Raw genomic sequence first — 19338 nt, 5'->3', positions numbered from 1 at the left:
TTTTTCCAGCAGCTGCGACGCTCTAGCTAATTCGCTCTCTCCCCCTTTCCAGGAGCCGCGACGCTCTAGCCGCCTCTCTCAATGCCTCTTTCCCCCTCCCCTTCCGGCCGCGCCAGGCGGTTGCCGCGGCAACCAGGAAGTGCTGCCTGGCGGGGCTTCCGGTCCGCTGCTCAAAGCCTTCCCCCGGGGGGTTCTTCCTCTCCTTCCGCCGCCCCAGCCATGGCGGACTCGTTCAAGGCGAGGAAGCTTCCCCGGGGGAGTCGGCGCTCCCCGGAGCCGCCTGCCTACGACCCGTGGGGCTGGGGGGACGCCGAGTGGGACTGGGAGCTGCCGGCGCCCTCGGCCCGGGTCTGCTGGGAGTCGGAGAGGCTGGCGCCCCGGGGGAGGGGCAAAGGTTTCTGGGGGGCCCGCGAGGAGCCCCCGAGCTGGGAGAGGCCCTGGAGGGGGAGGGGTCCTCGCAGAGGGGGGAGGGGGCGGGATCGGTGGGGGGGAGGGAGCCCCCCCAAGGAGGAGGAGGAGGAAGAAGACTGGAGGGGGAGGGGATCGCCCAGAGGGGGGAGGGGCTCTCGCAGAAGGGGGAAGGGTCCTCGTAGAGGGGGGAGGGGCCGGGATTCGTGGGGGGGAGGGAGCCCCCCCAAGGAGGAGGAAGAGTCCTGGAGGGGGAGGGGCCGGGATCCCTGGGGGGCAGAGAGCCCCCCCAATGAGGAAGAGGAGGAAGAGCCCTGGAGGGGGAGGGATCCTCGCCGGGGTCCATGGGGGGGAGGGAGCCCCCCCAAGGAGGAGGAAGAGCCCTGGAGGGGGAGGAGTCCTCGCAGAGGGGGGAGGGACTGGGATCCGTGGGAGGGAGGGAGGAGCCCCCCCAAGGAGGAAGAGGAAGAAGAGCGCCCCCAGCAGCAGCAGGAGGAGGACCCCTTTAGAAGGAGGAGCCGGTGGGGCAGCCGGGAGAGGGAGCTCCCCTCGTGGGATCAACCACCTCCGGCCAAAGCCCCCCGGAAATCCCACTGGGGGGGCAGCCCCAAGAGGGAAACGGGGACGCGGGTGCTGCTGACGCCGCCAAGGCAGAGCAGCCCGGAGCAGGGCCCCCCCCACAGGCCACGGGGCTGGGGGGAGTGGGACTCAGCGAGGCACGGAGTCCGGGAGCAGCGGTCGCCCCCCGGCAACCCCCCTCGGGGCAGGAGCTGGTGGGGCGAGCCGGAGAGGAGCCCCGGCCGAGAGGAAAGGGGGCACGGGAGGCCGGCCGAGGAGGAACCCCGGGAAGAGGCGCCCTGGGGCGGCTCGGAGCATGGGGGGGTTTTGGGCAGCCTTGAGCGGCTGGCTTGGGAGCAGGGCGGGGACCAGTGGAGGAACCCCGACTGGGTCAAGGACCAACCCACGACCCTCGCCAGGGGAAGCCCCGCAAGGTCCGACTGGCAGCAGAGCCAGAGCGGAGACCCCGACGGCTGGGGCAGCTCCGCCAGTTTCCAGAGCGGGTGGGCAGCCGACGGAACCGAGGTGGAGACCCCCGAGATGGAGGAGGAGCTGGGGTGGGACGCTGCCGGAGAGGACGGCGTGCCGGCGGGCTCGGACGGCGCCCACCCCGCCCCGCAGCAGTGGACGCCATGCCAGGAGGTGGTGGACTACTGGACGAGGGCGTGCTGCACCTGCATGAGCCTCCGCCAGAGGAGGAGGCTCATGTCCTTCTGCCCGCGCCCCACCTTGCCCGACAGGAGCCACGAGACGCCCGCCCTCAACGCCGACATTGCCAGCCTGGGCGTTGCGCCGCATCAGAGCACGGAGGTGGTCAATGCCCGGAAGCTGGGCTGGCTCCAGGACGAGGTTCTGGACACGCTGGCCCCGGCCATGAGAGTCTACGAGATGGCCGAAGAGGCCCTGGAGAAGCGGGCGCCAGTGGACCCCCTGGAATTGCGGGAGTGCGCCCAGCGCCTCCTCCGCCTCCTGGGCAGTGTGAGCGCCCGGCTGACCCTCCTCCGCCGCGTCAAGGTCTTGCGCGCCATCAACCCCCGCCTGCAGTCCATCTGCTCCAAGATGACCAGCCGCAACTGCAACGGGATGCTCTTTGGCGAGGACAAAGTCCAGCTCCTGAAGGAGCTGCTGGCCAGGTTCCCCCAGCTCACCCAGAAGAACACCACCTACAAGCGGGCCCGCATTCAGCGCCGCAGGAGCAAGGTGTACAGCGGCCCCCCACCCCAAGGTGCAGGTAAGGCCGCCTTTGACCGCACCCTAACGCTGGTGGCCAACGCCAAGCCGGTGCCCACCCTCGCCCAACGTTTTGGGCCAAAAGGTTGGGGGGCGCCAGCTTGGGGATGCCCTGGGCAGCTCCGAAGTTGCGTTGCCTTTTAGCTCTTGAGCACGTGTCCGTCAGCCTCCAAGTCTCCCCAGATGTGGTTGGGCCACAACTTCCAACACCCTGGAGACCCGGCAGGAAGGAAATGCTGGGAGCAGAAACACATTTTAGAAGGGTGGCGCAGGGGTCTAAACCACTGAGCCTCTTGAGCTTGCTGATCAGAAGGTCGGCAGTTCAAATCCCCGCGACGGGGTGAGCTCCCGTTGCTCAGTCCCTGCTCCTGCCAACCTACCAGTTCAAAAGCATGCCAGGGCAAGTAGATAAACTGCGGCAGGAATGTAAACAGTGTTTCCGTGCGCTCTGTTTTCCGCCATGCGCCAGAAGCGGTTTAGTCCTATTGGCCACATGACCCAGAAAGCTGTCTGTGGACAAACACCGGCTTCCTCGGCCTGAAAGCGAGATGAGCGGCGCAATCCCATTGCCGCCTTAGACAAGAACTGAAGAAGAGCGTGCCAGCCGTGTGGAAGAGCTCTGTGGATTTCCAGTAGGCCTCCCTCACCCCCAGAGCGCCTGGGGCTCCTTTCTTTAAGACGCCTTGGCTAGCAGTAGCCAAAGGCACTGAGCCCTGTGGCCCATTCCATGGTGCTGCTCCTTGTGTCTTAACTGGAGTCCTTGTTCATTGCTAAGCCTTCTTCCACAGTTAGCTTAGCTGCCATTGAGAGCACCAGCTGTTTTTAAATTTTTCAGAGAGGAAGGGGCATGTTCCCTCCCGCTGAAGAACCAGGGGAACTTTCTTTTTTTTTGCCTCACAGCTTTGGGGAGACAAGTATCTCCTCGGTTATCAGGAAGCCCCAAACAGGGTCGTTCCTGGAATCAAATTCCAAGCCGTATTATTATTCTGAAGGGACGCGGGTGGCGCTGTGGTCTAAACTACTGGGCCTCTTGACGCTGCTGATTGGAAGATCGGCGGTTCGAATCCCTGCGACGGGCTGAGCTCCCGTTGCTTTCTCCCAGCTCCTGCCAACCTAGCAGTTCGAAAGCACGCCAGCGCAAGTAGATAAATAGGTACCGCTGCGGCGGGAAGGTAAATGGCGTTTCCGTGCGCTCTGGTTTCCGTCACAGTGTGCTGTTGTGCCAGAAGTGGTTTAGTCCTGCTGGCCATGTCCCGGAAAAAGCTGTCTGCGGACAAAGGCCGGCCCCCTCGGCCTGAAAGCGAGATGAGCACCGCAACCCCAGAGTCACCTCCGCCTGGGTCCTTTACCTTTTACCTACCATTAATTATTATTATTATTATTTACATCTCTACCCGACCTTTTTCGCCAAGGAACTCAAGGTGGTGGAATGCCTTGCTTCAAGGAGGAGTTCCAGCAGACGGACACCGTCTCACAAGGTGAGCTCCGACCCGCACAAATGATCACCACCTTGTATTAAGAGCTGAGATATATAAACTAGGCACCAAATGGCTCCTTAAATCAAGTTGCCAAAATGGAACGTGCAGTTTCTCTTTTTTTATGCCAGATGGCTCTAAAGTCTTAATTTTCAAAAGGTGGCCTGGCACTGATTCAGTTAAACCTGGTGCTGTGGTCTAAACCACTGAGCCTCTTGGGCTTGCCAAACGTAAGGCCAGTTGTTCGAATCCCCGTGACGGGCTGAGCTCCCGTTGCTCTGTCCCAGCTTCTGCCAGCCTAGCAGTTCGGAAGCAGACCAGCGCAAGCAGATAAACTGCTGCGTCAGGAAGGTAAGCGGCGTTTCCGTGCGCTTGGTTTCTGTCATGGTATCCTGTTGCGCCAGAAGTGGTTTAGTGCTGCTGGCCACATGACCCAGAAAGTTGTCTGCGGACAAAGGCCGGATCCCTCGGCCTGAAAGCGAGATGAGCGCTGCAACCCCAAAGTCACCTTGGACTGGACCTAACCATCCAGGGGTCCTTGACCTTTTTCCTTTTCCCGTACTTCTTTTTCTTAATGGTGACACAGACCATTAATAACGTAGGAATATTTTTCACAACTGTGAGCAGGGGGAAGCGAAGGCAACAATGCGCTCTAACGCCGTTTGCCGCTTCTACTCAAGCTGCCCAGAAAAAGCATTTTGGTTCCAGAAATTCGTTCCGGCCCTGCGGATAAATTCTAACGGATAAAATTCTATAGGATCTGGGTGTTAGCGTGTGAAAGCAGTCCAGATCCGGAGATCCCAAGATGACTATCACAGGCGGCCAATAGTGGATTTCGAACGCCGATCAGGGATAGCGAGTTCGTGATTTGCCCACACAAAGTCTGGGGGTTCAATCCCAGGTTTGGGGTTTCCTTTTGCAGGTTGAGGTGGCCGACTCTCCTTCACCCCAGGGTCTTAGGCAGAGGCCGGAGGGCTGTCTGCCAGGGGCTGGGCTAGATGACCGCTGGTGCCCCTTCCCCCTCTACAGCTCTGTGATTCTGTTATTCTAGGTATCTGGGCCGGCACAGATAGCTCCCTGCCTGAGACCCAGCAGGACCATGCGCTGAACTGGTCCAACTTCGGTTCCTGATCGGTCGGGGACGGGGCGGCGGAAAAACCAATGGTGCCCGCTTGCCAAACTCCCCCCCCCCTTCTCAGGGGCTTAACTGGCCCCACAGACACCCAGAAGGACCCCCCCCCCCTTACCAGGGGCAGAGGGAACTATTTTTGCAACAGAGAGGGGAGCAGAGGGGCCAGGAAACCGGAAGCGGACCATTCCTCTCGGCGGAAGAGATCCCCCCCCGCGCTTGCCCCCCCTGCCTGCTCAAGAGTCTGTCCCTTGGCGAGCCAAGCAGGGCCACCATTGAGCAGTTGGGGGGCCACAGGGCAGAATGGAGCCAAGAAGACAACTCTTTGGAACATGACTCTCCTCAATCCTCTCTTGACTCTGCAGCGAGACTGTCTGCCCCCCCAAGTTGAAGCAGGGGCTTTTTATTGCAAGCCCCCCCTCCTTTGTGTGAAAGGCCTCTTGGTTTTCATAGATTACTTCCAGTGCAAGAAGAGATTTTTTCTCCCAAAGGTGCAAAACAGTTTCTGTTTGAACTTGCTTTTTTTGTTGTTGAATATTTTCTGTGGGTTTTTTTGGGGGGGTCCTTGCTGGCACCAGGAAAACCCAGACCCCTCCTTTCCCCACTCCCTTTTAAAGGCCTTTTGCCTTGCCACAGAAGGGGGCACCCTTTTCAACACTTGGGCTTTTCTGAGTTTTCGTTTGCTGATGGAGGCATCTTGTGGCAGGGAGTTGCAGCTGGGCTCATATATTTTTTTGCCTGCTTCCCCCCTCAAAAAAAAGTTTTCACCTGGGGGCAGGAAACAGACTCTCCATGGGACTTCTTTGTTTTGTTTTGTTTTTTGGCCGATGGTTTTCCCGTGTCGGATCTCTGGGCGGACTCTCTTTTTTTCCTCCTCCACCCAAACCACGTCCCGGCGGTTGAGGTCCAAGAGAAGACCCCCCCAGGTTAAGAGGACCACCTTTGCTCTGCTCCCTGAAGGACGTTTGATGGATTCCTGCAAAGAGGGTCCCGGGGAACTGACCGATTCCTTAGCGGTTTGCAACCAAAGCGGCGATCGGAACCGGAGCAAGACCTTGGAAGTCTGTTTCTTGGGGACCTTCTCTAGTTGAATAAATGTTCTTTTGTCTTCACAAGCTGTGTCTTTTTGGTTAATGCTTCCCCATCGCACCAGGAAACATGCGCCCCCCCATTAAAATAGAAACATAATTAAAAACGCACAGTGGAATCATGGAGGATGAGGGGCAAAGGGGGCGTTCGCCTACGAACCGGTTAAGCGTCTCGCCTGGAATTGGCCTGTCTCTGAGCTTCCCTGTATTTTCTTTTTCTTTTCTTTCTGTTTTGAAATAAATTCTTCTTGGTTTTACAAATGCAAAATATATACAAACACAAACTGCAAAAACAAATCTGCATAAAAGAGATTCTCCCCATCTCCTCTTCCTCTCTGTGGGGTCCCATTTTAAGCATCTAAAACTGCATATACATCCAGACTCCAATTTTTGTATCAGGCCATATTATCCACAATAATTTTGGCACTACAAGTGAGTCAAAATCCTGCTCTTGTTTCCATCTGCTTACAGTGGTCTCCTAAATGACTTCTAAAATTTCCCCATTCTTTTATAAAGTTTTTATCCTCTTTGTCTCTGAGTTTTCCAGTCAGTTTTGCCATCTCGGCAGAGTCTCTGGTTGGGACTTTTGTTTTCTTTCCAGTTCTGGGTTAATAACATCCGGGCGGCCGTTGTTCCATACATGAAGAGTCTCTTCTGCTCCTTTGGGATGTCGGTACCTGTAATTCCGAATAAAAAAACACCTTCTGGTATCTTAACAAAAGTTATTTTAAACAGAGCTTCCCTGTATTTTCAAGACATAAAAGCCCCTTTTGTGGAATGCCTGAAAGATTCCTATTGGGACCCAAAAGAGAGAAGGGGAGGGAGGGAGGAAGGAGTATAAAAAGAGAGAAGGAGAGAAAGGAAAGGAGGAAGGAAGGTAAAAAGATAGAGAAGGAAAGGGGAGGGAGGGAGACAAAAAGAAAGAAATAGAGAAGGAAAGGGGAGGAAGGGAGGAAGATAAAAAGAGAAAGAAAGAGTGAGAGAAAGAAAGAAAGAAGGAAAGGGGAGGGAGGAAGAGAGAAAGAAGGGAAGGGAGGAAGATAAAAAAATGAGAAAGAAGGAAAGGAGGGATGAAGGAAGGAAGATAGAGAAGGAAAAGGGGAGGGAGGGAGGAAGATAGAAAGAGTGAGAGAAGGAAAGAAGGAAGGGGAAGGGAGGAAGGGAGAAAAAAGGAAAGGATAGGAAGATAAAAAAATTGAGTGATGGAAAGGAGGGATGAAGGAAAAGGGGAGGGAGGGAGGAAGATAAAAAGAGATAAATAGAGTGAGAGAGAAGAAAAGGGGAGGGAGGAAGATAGAGAAGGACAAGAGGAAGGAAGGTAAAAAGAGAAATAGAATGAGAAAGGAAAGGGGAGGAAGGAAAGAGGGAAGATAAAAAGAAAAGAGAAACGGAGATAAAGAAAGGAAGAGAAAGAATAGAAGAAAAGGAGGGAAGCGAAGAAGAAAGCAATTTGGCAGGGGTCTGCCTTTCCGGCTGGCGCCACTGGGGGCGCCCCCCTCCCCGGCCTTCCGATCTCGCGACAGTTGCGCCAAGATGGCTACAAGGTAGCGGCCGCTGGACCGCCTTGGATGCTGCGCGAGGAGGAAGCGGCGGCGGCGGGAGATCCGCCCCTTGGCGAAGCCCGGCGGAGAGAGGGGATCCCCGGCCCCGAGATGGTAAGGCTCTGGGTGTCCCCCTTGGAACCCCCCCCTCTCCTGCTGCAGCGATTGCAGAATACAATGCTCAGAGCCAGACACGCGAGTTGGGCCCGTTCACACGTGCGCAGGGGGAGCGTGGAGCCGGGCAGGGAGAGGGGGACGTGGCTGCCCAGAAGAGACACAACCGGCTTGCAATGTTAGGCCCCATGCTGTCTGCACTGGCCGGCAGCCCTGCCCAGGATCCGAACCCGGGGCCTTCTGCATGCCAAGCACCCGCTCAGAATAAACCCGAGTTTCCAGTGGGTTTCAGGGGTGGGAATAAAGGGCTGGTTTTAATCCGGAGATTCCCCCCAGCGGCTTCACTGCGCAAGGCAGGTGCTCTAACCAGTGAGCCTCACAGCCCTTGCCTGAATTTCAACAGCCGATTTATACAACTTTTTAATGGGGCGTTTCAGCTATAAATATGGTGTGCATATGGGATTATTGTTTTGGTTTAATTATTTACTTTTGTTTGAAGGTTGGTCTATAAATGTTGATAATAATAATAATAATAATAATAATAATAATAATAATAATAATATATTATTTATACCCCACTCATCTGGCTGGGTTCCCCCAGCCACTCTGGGCGGCTTCCAGCAAAATATTAAAATACAATAATCAAATATTAAAAGCTTCCCAACTTGTTTTGTTGTTTTCCTTTATTTACTTTTGTTTTGAAGGTCGGTGTATAAATTTTCGTAATAATAATAAGAATAGCAATAGTAACAGAAGGCAATATTTTGCCTGAACACAACTGCCAGCAATATTTGAGTGCAGGGCATGTTCTGTAGACAAAAGCCCTACAAATCTTGGCTCGTCTTCCTCCAGCGAAGGGGCTTTTGGGGCGCCCTACCTTACAAAGCTGTTGTGGACTTTAAATATATATATATATATATATATATATATATATATATATATATATATATATCCATTCAAATGTCAAAAAGAAGCCCTGCATGTTGGTTAGCGGACATCAGTGCTGATGACTGAAGGCTGCCAGGGGGGAAATAAAAGGAAAGCAGCTTTTTGAGACAAATTTTGGCTTCTCATTAGCCGCCAAAGAGGAACCTCGTTCCTGTTTCTTCTGCAGTTTTGCAAAACAACCCACTTTTAAGAGGGAGATTCTGATTTTGGCTGCATGGTCCCCTCAATCCTCTAAAAGCTCATCATCATCATCATTTGGTTTGCACTGTCTCTTCCCTCAAATAAGAGCCCAAGATCAAGAGCAAACCCCCCGCCTGTCAGAATAGGGGAAGGGAATCGGGTCAGGCAGAAAAACCCGATGCCCCCTTGGCGCCCAAAAATCAAACCCAGCCCAACTTCTTCAAATATCCCTTTGGTTTATCAATATGCTATTTTATAATGGTTTTGCCCTTCATGATTTGATCTGACCACCGTTTCCCCGCAAGAGCTGCAAAAAGTGGATTTAAAAACCCCAAGAACCAATTTTTAAAAACCCAAATAAAGGAATATATTGGGACTGTAATGAATTCACTGTAAAGGGGGGGGGTTCACTCTCAATTCAAGAATGCAAAGAAGCGATCTTCCAAGAGAATAATAATAACTGGCCGCCCCCTTTCACCCCCTTTGGCCAGGAGAAGACGCTGCCACCTGCTGCCCCACTTGCACCCCAAGACCTCCGGGCGTCCCCCCCCAGCCGCGCCAGGAGCAAAGCGGAGAAGGAAGAGGGGGGCCCCCCACTGGTGACATCTCCCGTGGCCTCTTTGGGGGGTGAGTAGGGGCGGGAAATTGGGCCTATTCCCCCCCAAAAAACAAAGCCAGCTTTCTAGTCCTCATGAAGGCTCAAGGAAATGGCCTTGGTCCAACTTGCTCTGTACTGTCTGCACGGGCCGGCAGCAATTCACATGGGGAAGGGGGAGATTCCCATCCCTACATGGAGATGCTGGAGGGGGGGGGTCCTTCTGCAAGCCCGGCAGGGACCCTGCCGTGATCCCCAGCCCGGAGGCAGCCACCAATAACGTCTCTTCCTCCCAGGCCCGGCCAACTCGGGGGTTTCGGCGACCCACAGCCACCCCACGCCGAGCGGCGGGGGGCGGAGGCAGGACCTGCGGCTGCCGAAGAGGAGACCCCCAGGTGAGTTGGAGGCCGGGGGGGGGCCTTCTTAGCAAGGGGCTGAGGAACAGGGCGCAGGGGGCTGGTTTGGGCGTGGACCCCTCTCCTTTGTCCCCAAAGGGGGGCCAAGAACCTCTCCTCTCCTCCCAGGCTCTGCTGCACAACATCCACATTTTCCCAGGCTGAGAGCTTGGCCCACGTTTCCCTCCGGCCCCCCACCACTGCCAAGCGGCCCTTGGAAGATTATCCAGGGAGGGGAGCACGGCCCTCACGCCGAACAGGATTCCCAGTTTCCTATAGATCCTGTGTGTCCCGCCCCCCCTTTAGAAAGCCACTTCCGGTCGATGTGTCTTTTGCCCTCGAGAGGACGTGTGTTGGTTGTTCCCATTTCACAGAAAGGGGAAATAGAGGCGCAGGGCTGCTCCAGCCTCAAAGCGAGGCTGCCAAGGCCTCTTGAATCGTAGAATAATGGAATTGTAGCTTTGAAGGGGGCCCCCCAGGGGTCATCCAGCCCAACCCCCTTCGGCTAATTCTCTTGCCTCGCCCTAGGGAGACGCTACCAGTGCTCTGGGGACGGCTGCCGCCTGGCCTGCCGCAGCATGAAGGAGCTGCTGGATCACATTCGGGTTCATTATCGGCCCACACAGTCGGTGGAGGGTAAGTCCGTGGCGGGGGGGCGGGGGGGGGGAGATCTCAAGCTGGCTTTGCCCCTAAAGACTTTCCTCTGCAGTAACTATTTTTTGGGGCGGTGGGGATTGAAATTGTGTTCATTTTCAAAATGTAAATAAAACAGAGAAATTGTAACGGCCGAAAAGAATCGGAAGGTGAAAAGCATGGCTATTGAAATGGGCTTGTGGAGCGAATGATCCCAGCTGCCTCTCCTGTTTCCCAGGGAAGATTTTCCGCTGTTCCTCTCCGGGCTGCTTGGAATCGTTCCCCAACATGCAAGTCCTCATGGAACACATAAAGGTGCACTACAAGCCGAACCGCTACTTCAAGTAAGGCCATATTACTATGATGATGATGATGATGAAGGGCAGGATCTAGATAGAGGGGGCCAAGTAAATCTACTCCCAAAGCTCACGTTTTTTCCTGGTATTTTATGCATTGTGATTTGCTATTTCTACCCATCACAGAAGAGTCATTCTTTATTGTAATACGTGTAAACTGTCTAATGAATTGCTTGCTGACATTTGATTTTAGCCTTTACTATGGGATTCTAATGCATTATTGCATAACTTTATTTGGCGTAAGTTGTTTATTTGAAAGTCATTGTGACTCTTTATATAGGATCGGATTGTTGTTGTTTGATGTTTTATTATTAATTTTGCTTGTGTTGGAAGCCGTCCAGAGTGGCTGGGTCAATTGAGCCAGATGGGTGATGTAATAATAATAATAAGATGATAGGAGCTGCCCAAAGGCGTGGGCGATGGATTCCCCCCCCCCCCCCGTTTCTCATTCCTCCCTGTTTGGAGCAGCTGGGATTGAGCCGTCAACCTCCAGAAACAAAAGATGGGTGTAGCGTGTGGGAACGGGCCCTCCAGAGGTCCTCCATCCCACCCCCCTGCAACCTGTCCCCCCTCCAGGTGCGAGAACTGCATGACGCGTTTCCGGACATACCGCTCCCTCTTCAAGCACCTCCACAGTTGCTCCTCCGCCGGAACCGCCGCCGCTGCAGCCGCCGACACCCCTCCCCTGGCACCGGAGAAGCCCCTCCCGGAAAAGGAGCCCCCCGGGAAGCTGCTGGAGGTCCTCCCCAAACTGGAGACGGTCATCCAGCAGCTCAGGAAGGAAGCCATCCTCCCCGGCGAGATGGAGGTCCCGCCGCCGGCCCCCAACCCGCTCCCTCCCGGCCCCCTGGGGCCCTTGCCCGCCCTGCCGCCGGGGCCCCACGCCTTCCCTCTGCTGGAGCCCTCCCTCTTTGGACCCCCGCCGCCCCTGGCCAGGTTCCCGGGGCCGGCTCCCCACACGCTCCCAGGACCCTTCCTGCCTTACGTCCATCCGGGGAGCTACGCCTTGCCTCCCGCCGCCGTCCAGAGCCGCCTGCGGCCGTTCCTGCCGGGACAGGGACTCCCCATCTCCAACGCCGTCTGGAAGAAAAGCCAGGGTGAGCAGAAGACCTTTCCCCCCACCCTTGGCCCCAGGAGGGTCTCTCTGCCCCCCATCGTTACCTGTCTGCCAGTCCAGCGATTGTGCCCAATTTGCTCAGATTTGAGATTGCCCTAATCCAGGTTTCTAGTCCTCATGACTGCACGGTGGGGGAATACTCGAGAGGTTTGGGAACTGCCCTTAAATGTTTCGCTCTCTGTAAGGCTCTGCTCGATCCGGAAGCTGCAGTCAGGGCAGGAAGCTGCAGAAAAAGTGCTTTAAGCAGTAACAGGCAACACGTGGCTCATAATGTTCTAGCAAAATATATGTAACCTGTATTATTTCAGAGTTCTTAAACCACGGGTAGGCAAACTATCACCTTCTCAATTACATGAGTAGAATGTGTCCTTTTATTTCAAATGCATCTCTGGGTTATTTGTGGGGCATAGGAACGCGTTCATTTTTTTTCTTCCCAAAATATAGCCCAGCCCCCACATGGTCTGGGGGACGGTGGACCGGCCCCTGCTGAAAAAGTTTGCTGAACCCCGATTTAAATCAAATCCACCCTGGAGAGAAACCTCCGCAGATATTGAGGAAGCTGGCGCAGGTTTCCATCTGCTCTTAAGCGTATTTGTCCGTTTGCTCTGGGGCTGAGCTGTCTCTTTTTTGCGCCCCCGCAGGGCACTCCTCCAACAGCCGCATCGTGTGGGAGCACACGCGGGGGCGCTACAACTGCCTGCAGTGCTCCTACTCGACGGCGTCGCGGGAGGAGGTCACCCAGCACGTCGAGGACCACCGCAAGAACCCCTCCCCGCCCGGGCGCCTGGACGGAGAAATGGGTGAGTGGGGGGCTGGCGGGGGACCTCCCCTTCGTCCCCGGCACCTGGGGTGGCACGGGAGGCGGCTGGGTTGCCTGGCAGGCGTGGGGGACCTCTGCTCAGGACTACAGCTCCCGTTGCCCCCGGAGTTGTAGTTTGGCAGCACCCGGTTTCCCCAAATCCGACTCAGAGCAGAGCCCAGGGGTCTACTCGAGTTTGGCCAATGCTGGGATGTAACATCGGACACCGAGGAGGTTGGGCTACAAGTCCCATCAGGCGGAGGTGAGGGGAACTGTGGTTTGGCAGCGGTCGGAGGGGCAAAGGTTCCCCCACTGCTTCTCACTGACCTGGCTGGGCGCACTGGGAGTTGTAGTCCAACGAGCGCCCAGTTTAGCCAAGGCGCTTTGACTCCATCTGTTGCTTTTTTGCAGTTTTTATCAGTTCTGCGTTTCTGCAACGGACAAGTTTTGCTTTGTGATGGATTTTAAATGTCCCTTAAAAACAGCAACTGATGCCTCCCCCTATTTTCCTCTTCCCTCCACCAGACTTTGGGGTGGGGCTCCCCTCGTTCCACCCCAGACTGACGCCGGAAGTGGAGAACACCCTCTTCTCCCCGCTGTGAGGCTTCCACGGTGCTGACCCCCCCTCGTTTTGTCACCATCACCATCTTCATCCCCCCTTTGAAGGTGCAGTAAGGATGGTGGGGGATCCTGGCTCCTCCCCACCCCCCCAAAAAGGGGTAGAGGGTGCAGACACCCCCAGGACGTCTTTCCTCTCCAACCCCCCACAGAACGCGTGTGCACAAATGGATGGTGTTTGATGGGAAGGGGGTAGAAATGTAATTATTATTGATATTAATTTAATCTAGAACTTTTTCCGGTGCATTCTTCTTCCCTCTTTTTTCTCTCCCCCCCCCAATGGTTTCTCTTGCTTTAAAGGCAAAATGCTCACCCCCCCCCCCCGTTCTCTTGGTGAGGACACCTCCAGCCTCTCCTTCCCTAAAACCGATGATCAGGTTTGCTCAGGTTTGTTATAGCGGGCTATTTGCTGCTTTTGCAAAAAAACAGAAATAAAATGGGAATTGTACAGAAAATGTGAGCGAGCCTTCTTGTCTCGGGGGGTGTCTTTTGAGCCCTATTTTCTAGGGGGGGCAGTGACAAGGGCAAACAAATACACCTACCTCTTGCCGGTGGGGGGGGGCAAGGAACATTCTTTGTTTTTAAAACCCCCCGTTTTGTTAGATTTAAGCAACCCTCCCCGCCCCTCTACTCACACACAGAGGGAGAAACTGCTCAGGATTCAAGGCGAGTTCCACCAGCAAAAACACAAGCAGGACTTTTGGGGTGTGTGGAACTGTGAGGAGTGAGGTCTGCAGTGAGCAGCACCCTGCTCTCTGCTCCTGCAGGCATGAAGGGGGGAGCCCACAAGCGCCCTCCACAGCCTTGGCCAACTCCCAGAGTTCAGCCTCCGTCCCGCTGCCAAGAACGACTCGGACTCCCTTCTCCTCTCTCAAAAAAGTGCACGGTTTTAATATGAACAACGATGCATCTCGTCTTCTTTTTGGTCTCTGTTCAAAGCGTTATTACAAAAACAACAACAAAACACAAACCCAACAGTTCTTGTAAACCACTTGGAAAGTCGTCAGACAGGACGGAGGAAGAAGGGGATGCGAAATGGAAAGGGGGGGCGTCTCTCTGCCCCCGACTCCCCTCCGAGGGGTCCGGTCGGAGTCTGTCGGGAGAAAGGGTGGGCAAGGCACCATGGACGGGGAGAAGGAGGAGGAGGAGAAGTGCTAAGGCCGGTTCCCCAGGCTGCTCACAATCGCCAGCTCCTTTTCCGAGGACGGGACTCATCCGTAGGCAGAGGGCCAGGAGAACCTTCCTTGTGGGGCAGCTCTGGAGCCAGGCTTGCCAGAGACCTGCTGGTGACCCAGAGAATCAGGAGGGTGGAGGAGACCCCGGGTCCTGGGGTCCAGGGCTGCAGAGAAGCGGCTGGAGCTTGGCAGTTCACCGCAGTGGCCCTTCCTGGAGCAGCAGCAGCAGAGGAGAAGGAGGAGGTGGCAGCAGCTCCCGCCTGGAGGCAGAGGGGGCAGGGGGCAGCCTTGCCCTGGCGGGGAAGACCAGGGTGCTTGGCGATCCGGCCGCGTCTTTGGCAGGTGGGGGGAGGCCCCGGGCATAAGGGGGCTCACTGCTTCCTTCAAAGAGAGAACGGGGAAACAAGGGGCTGTGAGCAGCCGGCAACATCCAAGAAATATCTCAGAAAGCGGCAGGGTGGCACGGCACCGCCCAGTGGGGGGCTGGAAGGGGTCTCAGTGGTGGGGCCTGAGAACACCCCCTGCCTAAAATCCCAGCCAGTGTGGACACCACTGGTGCACCAGAAGGCATGAGGACCAGGATTTTGTTCCTGTTTGAAGGGGAGGCGGCCAGGGAATGTCCCAGCTCCAAACCCCAGGGCACCGCCATGTTGGTGATGGGAAAGGCTCCTCCTGCCTTCGGAGGTCTGCTGCCAGATGGGCCAAGGGGGTGGGCTCAGTCCGAGGCGGGCTCCCAGGGAAAGCAGAAGCAGGCACCTTAATACTGGCTGTCAGGGTCTGGGCGGCCCCCTCGCTCCTCCAGCAGGCTCTCGGTGCTGACCGACGTCTCCGAGTCCAGGTTCTCCTCGTCGGAGCCCCTCTGGTCCAGCTCTGGCAATCGGTAGGTGATATCTTCCCTGTGGAAAAAAGTATCCCTCTCTCATAATGATCTTGTGGGACGCCCAGATTGCTGCGGCAATCGCTGCCCCAGAAATGCCAGGGCTGCTGGGAGGGAAACTCCTCCTCTGGCTCCCAGCCAAGCCCCCCTCCCGCTCCCCCCTTGGGTGTCCCCCCCCCACTCACTTCTCCTCCTTGATCGACTGGATCCTCTCGATCAACAGCTCTTTCTCCCGGTTGTCCGTCTCCTCTCCTTCCGGGATAGCGCCCAGTTTCGGCGCAGTGCCATCGTCTGACCCAGCCTCTGGGGGGCCTTTGCTCTGGAAGGAATGGGGGGGGGAGAGATAGCAAGGTCTGGTGTCTGTTCTGGGCCAGGCAAAGGGTCCTTCAAAGCCCGTCCAACCGAAAAGCCTCCTCCAGGGTTGCAATGAGACACGAAGCAGCACCCTTGGGGTGGGCAATTTGATGCTCGCCAGCTTTTCCCAGGCGGCAAAACCAACCGGTGCAGTGCGGGAAGGGCACTGAGGAGGGAGGAGAAAGATTTGGGGGCAGCGCAGGTAGACGGGCCACTCTCGGGTCTACCTCACAGGGCTGTGGTGAGGCTGAACTGGGAGGAGAACCCCAAAGGAGACACCAGACAGTGTTCAAGGTTGCTTCTGCCCATGTGCAAAGACCCTTCTTCCCTTGCCACCAAGCAGACACAAGCCAGCCAGCCTAGGCTACTTTAATGATAATAAAAGGCACATATATATATATGACTATATATATGAATGGAACGCCAGGTGTTAGTGTGAAATCCTTTTTTAAAAAAAAGAAAGAAAGAGGGGGGGGTGACTTCCAAGGCAGCCCTGAGAAGACTTGCAGCAGTTTCTATTTTCTGGAAGAGAAGCACGGCTTTACAACCTCCCCACAAACCACAGTTTGGACACGACTATTGTAACTCGGGATAGGTGCAGCCACGCAGCATGCGGGACAGGTTAAAAAAGAAAACAGCTCTGAAAAGTCGCCTTTTCTGGCTTTGGGGGTCATGCTGTGTGGCCGTCAAAGAGAAAGCGGGGTACACCCCCCCCCTTGTCATGCACTGAGAGAGTGTCTACCTACCGGTGCTCCCTTGCAGGGAGTGGAAAACCCAAGTTTTACAGGCCATAGCTAGAAAAAGGGAGAAAGAGACGATGGCCACACTCACAAACGTCAGAGGCACACAATTTCTTTCCGGACTCTCCTTGAATCTATTGCAAAATTGTTGGCGTGGCCTCGGCGGAGCCGCTTCGCAATCTGCCTGCCTGCCGCAGCAATTGCAAGGTGCTGTGCTAGACGCAGGGCGATTTCTAAATCTATTCCCGCGGCTCCTTTCGTTTCTTTCCCCGCAGAATTCAAATTGCAACAGGCGCACACAAAGATGTGACATTGGGAATGAAGGAAGCATTCTTGCTTCGTTTACTCCCAATGTTGATGTTGCAATCTGAATCCCAGAGAACTGAAACAGGAGCACAAGTCACAAAAAGGAGCAATAAAAACACAATGAAAAACTAGTCATGGCGCAGGTGTACTGCAGAGCAGGGACCCCTGGCGGTGGGGAACACCTGCCCCAATCCAACCAATCCGGGTTGTATCCCAATCAGTTACGCTCCGAGTAAACCCACTGACATGAATGGAGCTAAGTTCGTCACATCCATTTATTTTAATGGGTCTCTTCTATGGATGTCATGCAAGGAAGTGTGTTATCTTAATAAGCTTTTGGCAGGATTTTCTTTTTCTAAATTTGTAGAGGTGCACCTCCTCCTGCCGATGGGGAGGCTGCAGTCCAACATGACAGCCTCCATGTTGCTGCTGCTCTCTGGTCCTGCCTAGGAGCTTCCCTTGGGGACCCCTTGCTGCCCACAGGGAGAAGAGGGGGCTGGGCTGGACGGTCCCTCTGGATGCTCTTGACAGTCCAAGAGGGGCTCTGGCCTCTAGGCCCTGCCTGCGGCCTCCCGGGAGAAATCCGAGTGTCCCCTTCGAGAACAGGAGGCTGGGCTAGGGGGGCCCCTTGGGCCTGACTCTGCTGCAGGGCTCTCTGGATGTCCTGAACTCCTGGAGGGTGCCAGCGGACGTGCCCACTCAGACCAGCAGCTCCTTTTTGGGACTGGCAGCGGCTCACACTTCCCCACCCCGCCGGGCAATCCACAGGCAGGCTTTCTCGGGGAACAGCTTACCGAGTTCTGGCGCAGCAAGGAGAGCCGTCGGAAGGCGATGCTCTCGGCAGCCTCCAGCTGGCAGATCTCGTCCATCTTCACCTTGTACTTCCGCATCTGCTCCTTGATGATCATTTCCACGCAGCTGGGGGCAGAGGAGAGTGAGAGGGAGGGCGAGAGGCTGGCGGGGAGCAGAACCCCCTCAAGAGACCTCTGGCGGCATGGGAGGGCAGAGGAGACCCTGCAATCCCCATGGGGGTGGGTGGTCACAGGCGAGGGGCACAACAAGCCAAGCTCCGTTTTCTCCCCAGGCAGATCATCCTCGCCCTTCCAGGAGGGACTGATCCAGGCTCTACAGCCTCACAGGAGGGAGGCAGCAGGCTCACAAAAAGGAAACCAGTTCTCAGCGCAGGAGCTGGGTCTCTATTCGTGGGGCAGCAGCTCACGAAAGGCCTTGTGGGAGCAAAGGAGGCGAGAGGACTCTTCGGGTCCCCTGCCAAGCGTCTATGAGCGCTGCTCCACCTGCCCCGCTAATGCCAGGCCTGGCTTCCCCTGGGCTCACTCACATGGTGGTTTTTGAGACGTCCTTCATGCTGGTGAGGGGGTCCGAGGTGTCGGGGCAGCGCAAGAGGCAAGGGGCGAAGACGATGGCCAGGGCGTTGGGAGACATGCGGTTGAAGTCCTCCACTAGGGCCACCCTGTGCCACACACGCAGAGAGAGAGAGAAATTACATATTGGAAAAGAGAAAGGAGACATTGGCGGTCCCTGTGGATGCTGCCAGCATCTTTTGCTGGCCCCAGAGGGAGGAGAATGCTGTCTTAAGAGGTCACTACTTTGCTCCCGCCTTGGAAACGCATCTCCCTCCTCGCCCTTCTCCCTCCCCTCCCTCTTTCCTTGTGTGCCTGGTTATTTGAGTTCTGCAAGCCTGACGCTGCGTCTCCTCTCTCGTTTAGAAACCCACGATTAGTGACTTTGGAAAAGGATCGTACGAAAAGCAGGACAAACACAAAGTCAGTGACATCCCTCTCGGGATTTCAGATGCGCATGCAAATATTGTGGAGCTGTGGCTACACACGGGGGACGGGGGACGCGGGGCATGTGGGGGGTGCGCGGTGTCCTTACTTGACTAGGTGGAAGACCAGTCGCTCCAGAGTGTCGTGGTTGGCCTGCGGTAGCTGCTCCAGGACACTGTAGATGGTGCAGAGCTGCTCCTGTTTCCCCGGGAGCTCTGTGGGGAGAGGGGGAAGGTGAGAGCAGAGCATCGGGGCCCACAGGCAAGGGAGCCCCTCGCCCGCTGCTGCCGCCCACCCGCAAGAGGTGCTTAGAGCTGAAGATGGAAGTTCTGCCAATTGAAAAGGATGTCTAAACAGATAATTCCTTAAAAAAACCTGAAGCCTTTTTGCTAGGAATAACGGGGACAGGAGTCCCAAAAAGCTGACTTATTTATGCACGCTAGAACTTTATATGCAGAAGAAGGAATACCACCAGCGAAGGAGGGATGGCTTATGAAACGGAGGGACTCTGCTGAAATTAATCAATGTTGAAGGATGGAGGGGCACTTTCTCTCACCCAGACTCACAGCCCGGCCCTCGGACACTCACCCACGGCCCGCAGGAAATCGTGGTACTGGGCAAAGGTCATGAGGGGGTCGGGAAGCTCCCTCAACCACTGCTTGAAGATCCCGGTGATGGTATGGATGGGGTAATTCTCCAGCCGCACCGAGTTTGGGTCTGAGGAGGAGGAGAAATAGAAGAAGGAGGGAAGGTGGGCAATATTAGAAAAGAACGCTGTGGTTCCGGAACGGATTAACTTCGTAAACCAAGGTGCCACTGTACTGTCCTCCTGCTCCTGGGAAGACTCAGGGTCTGGATCCAGAGCAGGGGAAGGCTCCCACCGTTCCTCCTCAGCACAGTCCCTGGCAGCCCCCT

The 19338-nt window shown here is 55.8% G+C and overlaps 3 protein-coding genes across 9 annotated transcripts in view; 2 read left to right on the top strand and 1 right to left on the bottom strand.

The window, feature by feature from the left end:
* Positions 1-219: 219 nt before the first annotated feature.
* LOC309361069 (uncharacterized protein) lies at positions 220-5248 on the top strand (the record flags this gene model as incomplete). Its single annotated transcript, XM_081896020.1, has 4 exons — positions 220-482; positions 594-2197; positions 3609-3674; positions 4723-5248. 4 exons carry the CDS (start codon positions 220-222, stop codon positions 4800-4802), a joined length of 2013 nt encoding a protein of 670 aa, XP_081752146.1. The 3' UTR covers positions 4803-5248.
* Positions 5249-8916: 3668 nt separating this feature from the next.
* ZNF414 (zinc finger protein 414) lies at positions 8917-13639 on the top strand (the record flags this gene model as incomplete). Its single annotated transcript, XM_081896019.1, has 8 exons — positions 8917-8932; positions 9095-9298; positions 9563-9661; positions 10190-10297; positions 10533-10638; positions 11227-11747; positions 12409-12567; positions 13092-13639. 8 exons carry the CDS (start codon positions 8917-8919, stop codon positions 13166-13168), a joined length of 1290 nt encoding a protein of 429 aa, XP_081752145.1. The 3' UTR covers positions 13169-13639.
* A 406-nt stretch (positions 13640-14045) lies between these two features.
* Positions 14046-19338, bottom strand: part of MYO9B (myosin IXB) — a 47162-nt gene continuing 41869 nt past the window's right edge. For 5 of the 7 annotated variants that reach the window (XM_081895338.1, XM_081895336.1, XM_081895340.1 and 2 more), the window contains 8 exons: positions 19012-19140; positions 18533-18638; positions 17976-18107; positions 17431-17554; positions 16337-16384; positions 15422-15555; positions 15116-15255; positions 14046-14740 (listed from right to left, as the gene is read on the bottom strand). In XM_081895338.1, the coding sequence (XP_081751464.1) occupies positions 15117-15255; positions 15422-15555; positions 16337-16384; positions 17431-17554; positions 17976-18107; positions 18533-18638; positions 19012-19140 (812 nt within the window). In that variant the 3' untranslated portion in view covers positions 14046-14740; position 15116. The remainder of the gene's footprint in view (positions 14741-15115; positions 15256-15421; positions 15556-16336; positions 16385-17430; positions 17555-17975; positions 18108-18532; positions 18639-19011; positions 19141-19338) is intronic. The other 2 variants (XM_081895337.1, XM_081895342.1) reach the window with 1 other exon arrangement.

This window comes from Podarcis melisellensis, assembly GCF_964234715.1.
Source record: "Podarcis melisellensis genome assembly, chromosome: 18".
In the NCBI taxonomy this organism is placed as follows: Eukaryota; Metazoa; Chordata; class Lepidosauria; order Squamata; family Lacertidae; genus Podarcis; species Podarcis melisellensis.
Note: the sequence above shows the minus strand (reverse complement) of the source record. Positions and strands in the feature narration are given on the sequence as shown.